The sequence below is a fragment of the Rhinopithecus roxellana genome, chromosome 14 (assembly GCF_007565055.1).
Source record: "Rhinopithecus roxellana isolate Shanxi Qingling chromosome 14, ASM756505v1, whole genome shotgun sequence".
Taxonomy (NCBI): Eukaryota; Metazoa; Chordata; class Mammalia; order Primates; family Cercopithecidae; genus Rhinopithecus; species Rhinopithecus roxellana.
In genome coordinates, this window is record NC_044562.1 from 64,829,132 (window position 1) to 64,843,703 (window position 14,572).

Sequence of the window (14,572 nt, forward strand, 5' to 3'; positions counted from 1 at the left end):
AACCATGGGAGGTAAAAGGAATGGCAAAGGGCCGATGAAAGAGGAAGGGGGCCTCCTGGAACATTTCTAAGGTGGGTAATTTAAAAAGATTTCCAAGTTATCAGTTAACCTCATGCCTCCTGTTTTAAAATTATTTACACATCATAACAGAGGACAGATCCTTGAATGTTCCAAAGAAAGATGTTCTGAGAGTTTTCAGATCCATAAATAATGGGATTGATTAAAAATAGGTCATGCAAATCAGTCTAATTGCTTTCTATTTTTAATGTAAATTCTTTTCATTGATTTTTAAGATGGATAGCCCATTAAAATACATTAATCATGACCCTAAAAGTGTACCTGTATTGCAAAAAGCCTAAGGTGAGGAATAAAAAGCAATTCCCCACCACATGAAACTAGGGCAGGAACATCACCAAAGAGAGCTGTGGTAAGAGCTGGGAGGCAAGGGATAATGACGATAAAACACCCTCCAACTGTACACCAGCGGTTTTAGAAGGTTTGGAGCTGTGTGTGTCTTACTTGGCTAAAAGGGCTCTAATTTTGTTGAGCCAAGGTGAAAAACACATGATTGGTCTTCTGTGTTTTTTGGTTACATAAGAAATGCACTCTCGTGACTGCATAATGCATGCTCATTCTAGAAAATGCAACTAAGGACAACTAACATTAGAAATAACCCATCACACCATTATCCAGAGATAACCCTGGAAATATTTTAATATATACACACTCAAACTTTTAAAACAATGTATATTTTTTGAATGCATGTATGTAATACATATGTTTGGAATCTCCTTTTGTACTAAAAATTTTAAATACATTTTAGATGTCAATAAATACAGTTCTTCAAAAGCATGTTAATGGAACACAAATCAGTATCTATCACCATTTACTCAGCCATCCTTGTAGTATTGGACATTATCAACAGTGTTTCACTAAACGTCCTCCAGCTAAATCCATGTCAACATCCACAATTACCGTGAATACATTTCAAGAAGTAGACTTCGTTAAATCAAAGAAGAGACATGTTTTAAAGGATCCTCACATATAGCACTAAATTGACCTCTGGAAACATTATACAAATTAATGCAAAATATAAGAAAATATTCACTTCTTCACACCCTCACTGATATTTGTTATTGTTCCTTGTGTTACTAATTTGATAGACTTCAAATGATGATTCATGGATTTTAATTTAGTTTGGGGGGCAGAAAATTTCACACATTTATGAGCCATTGTATTCCATGTTGGTTGATGCTTTTAAACCGGACTAAATATTGCCCGAGAAGGACTCCGTACTTCTATATTTGAGTCCTTGTGGACAAACTGCAACTTAATAGGCAGATGAGACTGAAAACCTAACTTAGGAGTATGTGACTGTAACAATAATTGAGTCTTGGCCAATCCCAGCAGCCATACTTCAATCACTCATACACTTCTGAGTGTTCAGAGTGTGTTCACAGAAAGCAAATGCTGAGCTGTAACCAATGCAGTTGTTTCTCTACCTCACTTCCCTTTTTTGGTCTATAAATCTTCCACCATGTGGCTGTGCTGGAGTCTCTGAATCTGCTGTGATTCTGGGAGCTACCCAATTAATGAATGGTTCATTGCTCAATTAAACTCCATTAAATTTAATTCAGTTGAAGTTTTTCTTTTAATAATGCCAATTTATGAACTTTGTCCTTTCTCTTTTTGGAGTTTTCATGTTCTTATTTATATGTTCTTCTTATTAAACCTTTGTAATATAGAATGTAACTATTTTTTCCATTTTGTTGGTTATTAAATGTGCCTTATTTTGTCATAAAGAAATGTTTCATTTCTATGTATTCACAGTTTTAAACATATTTTCTATTTCTTGCCTTTGATGTCATTCTTGGAAAGACTTTCCTGACCCTCTTACAATATTGAAATGATCATGAACGTAAATATTTAAGCTCAGCTGCTATAAAAACATCATGAAAGAAAATTAAAAGCCATTCTGTATGAAAGATACAGAAAAATGAACAAAGTACTAATAAATACTAGAACCAAAAATTGGAAGTACTAATAAACATAAGAATTTAGAGTTAGTGTTTAGTAATGGTAGATCATATTTATGTGAAGATAAGAAAAAGGGGAAATAATTTTAATTGAAGGAAGAATAAGATGACAAGGCAAATTCTAGAGGGATAAAGTGGAAAATATTAGGAAGCTTTATATTTGTGCAAATTATTTAGGACATAGTATGGAGTAATAACAACGGCACAGGCTTGAAATATTATTAAATGCTAAGCATTTGTAATAGAAAGACCTTGGAGCCATATCCTTTAACAGGTGGCAGGCACAGAGAACAGCCTGGAAAAAGAACTCAGAATCCAAGAGGACATAGATAAGTTATACTGTAGGTCACTGGGCAGTTGTTTCAAAGTTGTGCAGTGGATTTGAATCAGCAATCCAAAAGTACATTATTTCAATATTTAATTTTCATGATAAAAACTTCTCATTATATTACAAAACCATTCTAGTTATTTCTAGTATGTAGGTTGCAAATAGTATTAAATGTCTTAAAATAACTTTCATTAATAAAACTTAGTGAGATCCCTGCATTTCATGTCTCTCAAGTCTCAAATCTGTTCTTTTATATATGAGCAATATTTTGCAATAACTGAATTATTGTTCTGAACACTCCACCTGAATGTGTAGCCAAAAGTGCTATAATAAACTACTTATGCTACACAGTAGATATGAAAGTCTTAACTAGAACAAAAAGTTTTTGTAATTAGATTAAGTCAAGTTTGACCTCTAAGTCATTGTTTAGTAGCTGAACTAATTCCTCCTAGAAATGTGGGTTAATGCTGAGGTTAATTTGCCCAACCTGATCTAATCTCACATGATTATACAGATATTTGAATGTAGTCACCATATAATTCTTAATAAAACCTAAATTAGCATAACGTGTTTCCAAATCATCATCCTGAATCCTATCCTTACATGTCTGCCACAAAGATGAAACATTGAGGGTTATTTTTAAATTATGTTTCTTGAGTAACCCCATAGTAATTCCTTTCACTTTGATCTCACTTTTTTAAAGATTAAGAAAGATCTCATTTAACTTTCAAATATAACTATATTTCTCAATATTTCAATTGTTTACTTTGTCATTGATTATACATTTTTTACAACAGAAGCAAATATTCAACTGAATCTTCTTCATCTGTTTTATTTGGAGAACTATCTTGCTACTATATATAGGACAAGACATTGACACTCTTCATTTTTATTTGCCAAATAATGTCTCAGTCAGTGGATACCACTGACAGCATTCAGTGACTTGTGGAGTCTTTTACTCCACCCAACAAGAGTAGGATATGCATTTTTTCAAGCACCCATGGAACGTACACCAAAACAGACAGTATTCTGGGCCATAAAACAAGTCTCAACAAGTTTAAAAGTATTGAAATAATATAGATTATGTCTTTTGATGATAATAGAATCAAACTAGAAATCAATAACAGGAAGACAAGAAAATCTCTAAACATGTAGAAATTGAACAACATACTTCTGAATAAGCCATAGATCAACAAAGTATAAAAGGAAACTTTTAAAAATACATAGAATTGAATGAAAATGAAAACATAATCAAAATATGTGGGATGCAGCTAAAACAATTATGTGAGGGAAATTTATAGCACTAAATGCTATAAACCAATAACTTACACTTCTGGCTCAAAAAATTAGAAAAAGAAGAGCAGAATAAAGACAACACAAGCAAAACGTTACCTTCAGGGAAACTATTTAAAGTATAGAAGAAGTATATTGAATTATTGCTTACAACTACATGTGAATCTGTAATTATTTCATTAAATTCTAATTTTAAAATGTTAATTTCATTTTCATACATCAACAGTAGAAAAATGGAACTTTAAATCAACATAATTTACAAAAGACTCCTAAAAATCCAACAAACTGTGAATATCTCATAAAATTATAATTCATAAAATGTATACTGCTAAAATTATAACTATAAAGAAAAATATAATTTATTCCATCTTTTGAAAGATATTAAAGAAGACCTAAATTACAGGAGAGATATTCCATGTTAATGGATTAGAAGACCCAACATCATAAAGATATCAATTATTCCCCCTAATTGATCTATAGATTCAAAGTAATTCTAATCAAAATGCCAAGAGTTTTGGTAAAACTAACAAGCTGGTAATAAAATGTATATGGAAAAATCAAAGGTCAACAATGGCCATAACACAGCTAAGGAAAACGAACAAGGTGAGAAGAGTTATGCAGCTAGTTACTATAACACTGTGATTAGGTGCAAAGGTAGAAAAAAAAAAAAAAGACCAGTGAAATACAATATAGAATCTAGAGACAGGCCAATGTACACATAGAAGAGACACAGCTTGGGGTGGCATTATAAAACAGTGAGGAAAGGATGAATTATTCAATAAATGTTACTGAGACAATTTGTTATCCACACTAAGGAAAGGAGAATTGGCCTTCTACGTTAAAGCAAATACAAAAATCAATTCCAGTGGATTAAAAGTTTAAATGTGAGAGGTAAGTTTTATTACCATGGAACATAAAAGGATTTCTTAAATAAGACACCAAAAAAGCCTATCATAAAGGAGAAAAATACAAATTTTACTTCAATTTTGCACTGGGAATATTTGCAAAATCACAATACTAAGTGTTGGCAAGAGCATAAGAACTCAAATACCAACATGAGTGATATTTTGTTGTTATTCATTATATGTTATGCATGCCACACAAGGTTTTGTATGTATTGCATATTTAATTTTAAAATTAAATATAAAATGATTTTTTTCTTGACAAATGAAATGCTTCTAGTATTTATCATTAAGCAAAATGTTAGGACTATAAATTTTGATTATTTTAATACTCAATATCTCTTCGTATTATACTTAGGATTTTTAAAGTAGGGAATAATATTAAATTTATCTTTGCAAGTAGAAATAGTAATAAAAACTTCTAAATAATGCTTGTATCAAAGAAGGAAACAAAAGGAAAATCACTAACTGGTACTCAAAGAATAGATAGCCTTAAATGCATTTATTAGCAAACAAAAGTAAGTGGAAGTAAATTCATTATGCTTTCAATTCAAGAAATGATTTTAGAACAGTTTAACCTAAGTTAAAAGGAAGAAAAGAATACAGTCAAGAAATTAAGGAACATGAAAACAAAAACGTGTACGGTAGATAAAAAAACATTAAGCGCTGGTTCCTTTAAAAGACCAGTAAAACAGATAAAGTTCAACAATATAATTAAGAAAAGAGAGACAAGGGATACATAAATAAATAGCATTAGAAATTAAACGGGACTTCCGCCCGGCATGCCGGACTGCGCATGCGCCGTTGGGAGCGTCGCGCGCCCTGTCGCGTAGCCAGCGCTACGTGTGCGCCCGGGACGCAGACGCAAGCCGCCAGCGGAGGAGGCCGCTTAACCAGCTTCTTAAGCACGGTGGGTTTCTCTCTTCGCGTTAAATCTCTCCTGCTCTGCGGCCCGGTGCCGCGTGGGCTCCCGTGGGACGCTCCCCTCGGACGCCGTCCGACCTAGATTGTTAATGTTATTGTTGGGAAAGGCGAAAAAGGCAGCGAGATCCCAGAATACCAGAGCCATTGTAATGGCTGGAACGGAAGTTGGGATAGATGGGTAGCCGAAGATCGTGTGCTTTGTGAGCCCAATGAAAATCGTAGATTGGCCGGGCGCGGTGGCTCTCGCCTGTAATCCCAGCACTTTGGGAGGCCGAGGCGGGCGGATCACGAAGTCAGGAGTTGGAGACCAGGCTGGCCAACATGGTGAAACTCTGTCTCTACTAAAAATATAAAAAATAGCTGGGCGTGGTGGCGAACGCCTGTAATCCCAGCTACTCGGGAGGCTGAGGCAGGAGAATCGTTTGAACCCAGGAGGCGGAGGTTGCAGTGAGCCGAAATCATGCCATTGCACTCCAGCCTGGTTGGCAGGGTGAGACTCTGTCTCAAAAAAAAAAAAAAAGAAGAAGAAAAGAAAATCGTAGATTAGGGGCAGGGCTCGGTGGCTCACTCCTGTAATCCCAGCACTTTGAGAGGCCAAGGTGGGCAGATCACTTGAGGTCAGGAGTTCAAGACCTGCCTGGCCAACATGGCGAAACCCCGTCTCTGCTAAAAATACAAAACAATTAGCAGGGCATGGTGGTGGGCGCCTATAATCCCAGCTACTCTGGAGGCTGAGGCAGGAAAATTGCTTGAACTCCGGGAGGTGGAGGTCAGTGTGGAAACGCTGTCACAAAAAAAGAAAAGAAAAGAAAATCGTAGATTACAGCATAAATTGGCAAGAAAATTTGTGGCTCACCTGAGGAGCAAGAGAGAAAGAAGCAGCCCCTCCAGGTTGCCTGGTGCTGACTCTGTCTTTTTTTAAAAGGCCTTTCCATTGAAGAAAGAGATGAAAATGATGAAAACTCATTAAGCAGTTCCTCCGACAGTAGTGAAGACAAGGATGAAAAAATAAGTGAAGAAAGTGATACTGGAGAAAAGACTGAAGTGAAAGAAGAACTGGAGCTTCAAACAACAAGGGAAATGGAAGAAAGAACAGTAACTCTAGAAATCCCTGAAGTTTTGAAGAGGCAGCTGGAGGATGATTGTTACTACATTAATCGGAGGAAACGGTTAGTGAAACTTCCATGCCACACCAACATCATAACGATTTTGGAATCCTATGTGAGACATTTTGCTATCAGTGTAGCCTTTTCAGCCAATGAGAGGCCTCATCACCATCATGCTATGCCACATGCCAACATGAATGTGCCTTATATCCCAGCAGAAAAGAATGTTGACCTTTGTAAGGAGATGGTGGATGGATTAAGAATAACTTTTGATTACACTCTCCCGTTGGTTTTACTCTATCCCTATGAACAAGCTCAGTATAAAAAGGTGACTGCATCTAAGGTTTTACTTGCAATTAAGGAAAGTGCCACAAATACTAGTAGGAGCCAGGAGAAGCTCTCTCCCAGCCCACGTTTGTTGAATCCATCCAGGCCGCAGTCTACAGAGAGTCCGTCGACCACTGGTGAACCAGCCACCCCCAAAAGGCGCAAAGCCGAGCCGGAAGCAGTGCGGTCTCTGAGGCGGTCCTCGCCCCACACCGCCAACTGTGACAGGCTTTCTAAGAGCAGCACCTCACCTCAGCCCAAGCGCTGGCAGCAGGACATGTCCACCAGCATGCCCAAGCTGTTCTTGCACCTGGAAAAGAAGACACCTGTGCATAGCAGATCATCTTCACCTATTCCTCTGACTCCTAACCAGAGTCAGGGAATAGAAGGGAGTGCTGCATTTGCTGGCTTTGAAGGGAGAAGAACTAATGAAATAAATGAGGTCCTCTCCTGGAAGCTTGTGCCTGACAATTACCCACCAGGTGACCAGGCGCCTCCACCCTCTTACATTTACGGGGCGCAACATTTGCTGCGATTGTTTGTAAAACTTCCAGAAATTCTTGGAAAAATGTCCTTTACTGAGAAGAATCTGAAGGCTTTATTGAAGCACTTTGATCTCTTTGTGAGGTTTTTAGCAGAATACCACGATGACTTCTTCCCAGAGTCGGCTTATGTCGCTGCCTCTGAGGTGCATTACAGCACCAGGAACTCCCAGGCAGTCTATAAAAGCGTTGATGGTTCTGTAAGAACAACTGCTCCATCTAGCATGGCGTTCTGAGTTCCAGGTAAACAACTAACAAGGTGGTGGGTCTTTACCCAGAGCACAAAACACTGCCCACCTGGGGGCTTTGACAGAGGTGGCCCTGTTTGAGTTCCCCATATACTGTAGTTACTCTGTTTAGAATTATTTCCTAGGTGCCTGAAAGTGTTCTGACATGACACTTGCTACGTTGTAGGCCATCTGTGATGGCAGGAAAAAAGCAACTGTGTTCACAGTGAAATGTTCATGGAAGTATACATAGGTTAGGCCATTTCAGTAGACATGGCAGTTAGCAAGAACCACATTGTTTCGTTATTAGCATTAAACAAAGTTGTTTTTGCAAATTGGTTTCATTCTCTTGGTGATGCTGAGCAACTCTGTCCAACAAGGTTTAGTTTGTACTTGAAAATCGCAAAGTAGTCTTGAAGTATTTTAGAGGGAATCCATATTGATGGCAAAAGAAAATTTGCAACTATAATTTGCTTCTAACGGTTCCTTCTCTGTGAAACATTATTTTTGGTGAGCTAAAGAAAGCATTGCTTTTCTTGTTTGCAATTTTACAGCTATACTTTTTTGTGTAATGTAATGGTTCCCTTTCTGTAAAATGTTCTTTTTGGTGATCTAAATAAAGCCTGTCTTGTTTGAAAAAAAAAAAAAAATAGGAGCCATAACTACAGATACAATGACAATTGGAATATTAGAGAATGCTGTATATTCATTTAAACCAGTAAATTTGAAACTCTTGACAAAAATGAATGATTACTTAGGAAAATATATATTATATAAACTGGCTCCCCCCGAAAAAGTAGGTATTCCTCATTGTGGCACCTGACAGCCCCAAAGGTAGAAATTAAAACTAACCCACATATTTATTGCACACTATGCTGACATTTTAATGTAAATTTTAGACCACATAAGCTTTAGCCTTTAGAGTCAGAAATTCCTTAGGTGCTAGCCCACAAATTGCTACATGAGAGAAAACAGAAAAGATGTCACTTTCTGCGATCCTAAGAGAAAGCCCACAGAGGCATATCTTCCTATTGTGGTTTCAGTAGCATCAAATAGGAAAGTGATAATACTGTGAGAGAATGACGTGCCACACACAATATTTGAAGTACAAAGACAAAGCTGGATGTATTTTTGGTTAATTACAAACCTGTAAGTGTCCAGATGCATTCTTCCTAGATTATCATAATTCTCTTTCATGTCCATGAAAGGATAAGCTATGTCACCAGGCTGAGAACTTGAACTGTGCTAGTCTAAATTGAGATGTGCTCCTAAGTGTGAGGTTAGAGCACTGGAGTTTGAAGACTTAGTATGTAAAAATAAATGTAACATATCTCGTTAATTTTCAGCATTGGTTAAATGTTGAACTGACGATATTTTAGATACATTGGGTTAAATGTTTTAAAAATACCTTCACCTATTTCTTTTTACTTTTAAAAAATGTTAATATTTTAAAAACTTAAAATGACCAATGTGTCTCACATTATATTTTTAATGGACAGTGATGCTCTTAAAAGTATTACCTCTATGGCATGGCATACGTCAAAAACTCATGGTCTTTTTTAGCTATTCTTTGATCCAGTATCGAAGGTTTAGCTTCATGTGTCCAAGCAGGTACAGGCCTCCACTAAATTAGTCAAAGCATCTTTTGGTCTTGTACTAGGATTACCTTTAAATCTGATGTTAACATATGCAGCAAATCCCTGCTGTTAATAGAAACCACCCGACATCTTTCTGCTGTTTACTAATTTGATTGTTACTCTTTCCCTCACATATTACCATACTCCTATGTAACACACTCAGTCTGGCAGCCTTCTGTTACTCTTATCCAATGAAGGAGAAGCTCGTACTTGTGTTCCGTTCATTCAAAAAGTATCCATGCCCACAACCAATCTTTGGATAGTCTAATACAAAATCCCAATTTAATGGTTTTTTCATGTCATCTTAAAAATGAATAAAGAGATAATACCAGGAAGTCTAGGTGATAATTACTTTTCTTGACCAATTCTAGGCTTTACTAGAGAGCTGAATTTTATAATACAGCTCTCCTAAGATGTTGCTTGTGCAGCCAATTTGAAGGACAATTTGAAGTGAACTTAAGGATGAGTTGCCTTCCCAACTCTTAGAAAGACCCAAATAATAGCCATTTCTATAATTAATGCTACTAATGTGAATTTGATCAAGCTACATAAAACCAGTTTAAATTTCTCAGCCCAAATAGTAGCTATGTATAATAGAATAAGCTTGGATTTTATTTAGGCCAATTAAGAGAGAGTCTAGGCCATCACTAATAATACTTTCTGCTATCTAGAGTAATTCTATAATACTTCCGGTATAATACTTCCTGTATCTAGAGTAATTATGTGTGACTTGCACCAATCTATGTCAAAGCTAAAAGAAAGGCAAGGTGAGCTTCTCACAGAGTTGATGAGAATTATTTTCTTAGGAAATCTCCCAATCCCCTCTTAAAATAATATTCTAAGTTTGTTTGTTTGTTTTGAGATGGAGTCTCACACTGTTGCCCAGGCTGGAGTGCAGTAGCGTGATCTCAGCTCACTGCAACCTCCATCTCCCAGGTTCAAGCAATTCTCCTGCCTCAGCCTCCCCCAATGGCTGGGATTACACGCGTGTGCCACCATACCCAGCTAATTTTTTTTGTATTTCTAGTGGAGACCGGGTTTCACCATTTTGGCCAGGGTGGTCTTGAACTCCTGACCTCAAATGATACACCCACCTCGGCCTCCCAAAATGTTGAAATTACAGGCATGAGCCACCGCCCCCAGCCTATATGTTTTTTTTTTTTTTTTTCCATTTCACAATTGTTTGAGATCTGTTGTTCAGAGTCTTAAATGATTTTGTGCAGCTACTGCCCTGACAGATGATTCAGTGAAATATTCAAAGATGAAATCAGAATGAAATTCTGCTGATCAGTGTTCGGACTGAAAATACGATCTTTGCAAATGAAATCTCTTCTTCCGAAAGAATCATTTATAGTGGTAAAGATGTGGATAATTCTTTATGATTCTTTCTTGTAACTTTGGCTGAATGAGAACAAAAAGAGGAGACTGAGAAGAAAAAGAGTTCCATGGACCTCTGTGAGGACTCAGCAGTCTCATATGAGTACCCACACTTACACAGACTGCACCAGCCCCTGACACCACTAAAACTTCACAAATCCTGAATGCCACACTCTTCAAAACTCCACCTACTGTCAGCAGAAAAGATTAGCATTTGAATAGGCAGGCCAAGGAAAGAAAATCACCCTCACCAATTTGGGGGAGCATGGTCTAATCTGTTGAGAACCCCTGAATAGGACAAAAGGGTAGAGGAAGGGTGAGTTTGCTTTCTACTTAAGCTGGGACATCCATCTTCTGCCTTTGGACATCAGAGGTCCTGGTTCTTGGACTGGTACCACACTACCACCTTTCCTGGACCTCCAGCTTGCAGACGGAAGATGATGGGACTCCTCAGCTTCCATAAACATGTGAGCCCATCCCTCAAAATAAATGTCTGTCGTTCTATCTATCTGTCTGTCTATCTGTCTATCTGTCTATCTATCTCATATTGGTTCTGTTTCTCTAGAGAACTCTGGCTAATATGTAGAAATTGTTTCCTAAAGAAAAATAAAAGTATTCATCTGATGAAGACGCCATGTTGGAATTTAGGAAAGGGCTTAGTATTGTTACAAATGTCCACTACCTGGATGGTTTTTGTAAGTTGAGATAGACAAAGTTTATTTGCCCTCAAGGCTTCTACAATTTACTGCATACCTCAAGTTTGTCTCTTTGACAGTCTGGCACAATAAGGCATTTTTAGTTTAAGACCAAATTTCTCATTTTTATTTTCTTGCTTTCCGTCAATGTACCTTCCTTATTCTTTTTAGACAACTTGAAAATTTGATTCTGAAGGGGATGATGTTCTATGGAAGCAGGATTTATTGTAGGTACAGGGCCATGCATATCAAAAGAAGAACTATGTCATTGTCCATCTGTAAACAATTCTCCTTAGAAGATTAGAGAAAGGACAGGGAACCTGGGCGTACTAATAGCTCCCCAAGAGTAGCACCCTCAGTAGAGGGCATTGGCTCTTCCAATGCCTTTCTCCTTGAAATCTACAGGTGTCCTTACTTATACCTTCATGATTCTTAGAGAATACAGAGGCTCTTAGATTCTTGTTTTTATTTGGGGGACCAGTTGTTTCATTTATAAAGCTGTATATTTTTATTTCTAGCTTCTTTTTTTTCCTAGGACTCAGTTACTTATTAGAAAATGTTCTGTTACCTTCTAAATTAACAATTTTCTATATATATTTTTTCATTTAAGGCTCCTAATTCAAATCAGAGTCCATTTTCAGCTGTTGATCCTACCCTAGAATAATATTCAAAAGGTTCCTGGAATCCAATTTTTAAATCTAGTGTTTATTTTATGAAAATGTTAATCTTTGTCCAATTTACTCTTTAAGAGACAGATTTCTAAAATAACTTTAATGAGCTTCCTTCTTTTTGTCTCTAAGAATTAATTGTATTTTAATTTCCAGATGGATTATTCAAATCTTCCTTTTCCTAACCTCTTAACTACTTTCCCCATTCATGAGGGGCTAAAATGAACTAGTCTATATACATCTAGTCATTCATGAAAATAGTACATAACAAAGATCCTATTGCAAATATCTGTCCATCTTCCTGAAGTATAAGAAAATATTTATAGCATTGCTATGGACTGAATTGTATCCCCCCAAAATTTATATGTTGAAGCCCTAACCCACAAGTGACTCTATTTGGAAATAGGGCCTTTAAGTATATAATTAATGTAAAATAAGGTCATAAGGATGGGGCTCTGATCCAATACGGTTAGTGTCCTTATAAGAAGAGATACCAGAGAACTGGCTGTCTCTCACACACTCTCTCCCCACATGCACAAAAAAGAGGTCATGTGAGCACATGGCCACCTGCAAGCCAAGACAAGAGGCTTCAGAATGAAACCTACCTTGCTAGCACCTTGATCTTGGACTTCCCAGCCTCCAGAAGTGTAAGAAATAAATTTCTATTGTTTATAAGCTGGTTAGTCTATGGTATCCTGTTATAGCAGCCTATACAGACTGTCTTTGACTCAGCTCTACACTAGGTTTTAAATTCAACGTCTATATATCTGCCTTCTGATCTTGCACATTTACATGAATGTTCCTTTCCTGAGAAATCCCAAGGCAATACTAGCTCATTTAGAAGATTGGAGGAAGGAATAAAAAGACTAGAAGAGGTACAAGTGAAAAGTTGCTTAGATCCAAACGGGGTGGGTCTCAGAAGGTTAGTGTCCTTCGACGACTTGTGTTTTCAGCTCTACCACACCAAATAAAAAAACTGATTATTGAAAGATTGGTGTCTTTGCCTCCCAATTTTTCTAGACTGCCTCCTAAAATATGAATTGATTTTTGACACAGCAGACTTTCTCTAAAATGGTCATTGTTTTTTGCCATCTTTTGCCTTTTACCCAAAAGAATGCAAGAGTAAGGATCATAATAAGACTTTATATACAAAGAAGAATTTCTGCAGGAGTTTGAAAATTTGATACAGACAAATCCACGTAAAGAAGATGTGTCACTGCAGTCAACTGTGCTACAGTGTGCGCTCATGAGTGGTGTCAGAAGTTAGGCCAAGCAGAAGTTAGGCCGAGAAGAAATCAGCGAGATTGCCAATGACCCAACAATTGTTTGACCTAAAATATAAACTGAGCAAAGAGGTCTTCTTTCACAAGTTGACAGAAGTGTAAATGTCATTATGAAGGTTTTGTAGGGGGCCCAAAGCTAAGTTCGACTAATTGCCTTGTCACATAATTGTCACAGGTGTGAGGAACCTCTAATCATTTGTCTTCAAGACTGGATTAGATTGAAGCAGAAAATAATCAACTTATATATGCATCTGTCTTGTGGAACACTTCCTTATACAATCAATAAACACAAGATAATCTGGGACAAAACAAAGACAGTTGAAATAAGACTGCCTACACACACACACAAAGACACACACACACACACACACAGAGCAAGCAGCAGGAGCATAAGCAAAGATATTTACTAAGTCTTGTATCCCCAAATCATAAGGTCTAATGAGCTTATAGAAACACCTAGATCTAATTCCTTTGGTTATAAATCCTAGGGTAACAAATTCAGCAATGAGAGTTCAATGAAACTAGCAAGAACTCAGTGTTGAGGCTGGATTACCTGGCAGCAGATATGAAGGATAAATGGAGTTTGGCAAAGAGGCCCAGTGAGTATGCCTGTTGGCCTGAGAATGACCTAGAATGCTTCCAAGTCAGAGTCCTTGAAACGACCTCAGTAGAAACTTTGGATTTGCCACAGAATGATAAGACCACCCTTAATATCTGAACTGAAAAGACAAAGCTGAATATATTGCTACCAGCTATGTGTTGTACCTGCTGTACAATAGCAGCTTTAGAATGTTCCGGGCCATTGCCTCATTTGGATAAATGGCCCCTGATTTTGCAGAGCCAAGGTAAAAGCACATGAGGGGTGCTGTGGTTTAAATGTGTCCCCCAGAAACATGCACTGGAAATTTAATCTCCCTTGCAACAGAGTTGGGAGGTAAGGCCTAATGAGAGGTGATTAGGCCATAGGGCAGAGGGAATGGATTAATGCCATTATTGTGGAAATGATCACAGGAGTGGGTTTCTCATAAAATAATGAGTTTGACGGCTGGACACAGTGGCTGTAATCCCAGCACTTTGGGAGGCCGAGGTGGGTGGATTACTTGAGGTCAGGAGTTTGAGACCAGCCTGGCCAAACCTATCTCTACTAAAAATACAAAAAATTAGCCAGGTGTGGTGGCATGCACCTGTAGTCCCAGCTACTCACGAGGCTAAGGCTGGAGAATCACT

At 37.5% G+C, this 14,572-nt stretch overlaps 1 protein-coding gene across 1 annotated transcript; it reads left to right on the top strand.

Moving 5' to 3' along the window:
• The first annotated feature begins 5,341 nt into the window (after positions 1-5,341).
• Positions 5,342-8,944, top strand: LOC104660342 (putative male-specific lethal-3 protein-like 2). The gene is given in 3 exon segments (XM_030915990.1): positions 5,342-5,373; positions 5,375-5,469; positions 6,409-8,944. Coding segments are annotated over 3 exon segments (1,413 nt in total). The 3' UTR covers positions 7,695-8,944.
• Positions 8,945-14,572: the final 5,628 nt, after the last annotated feature.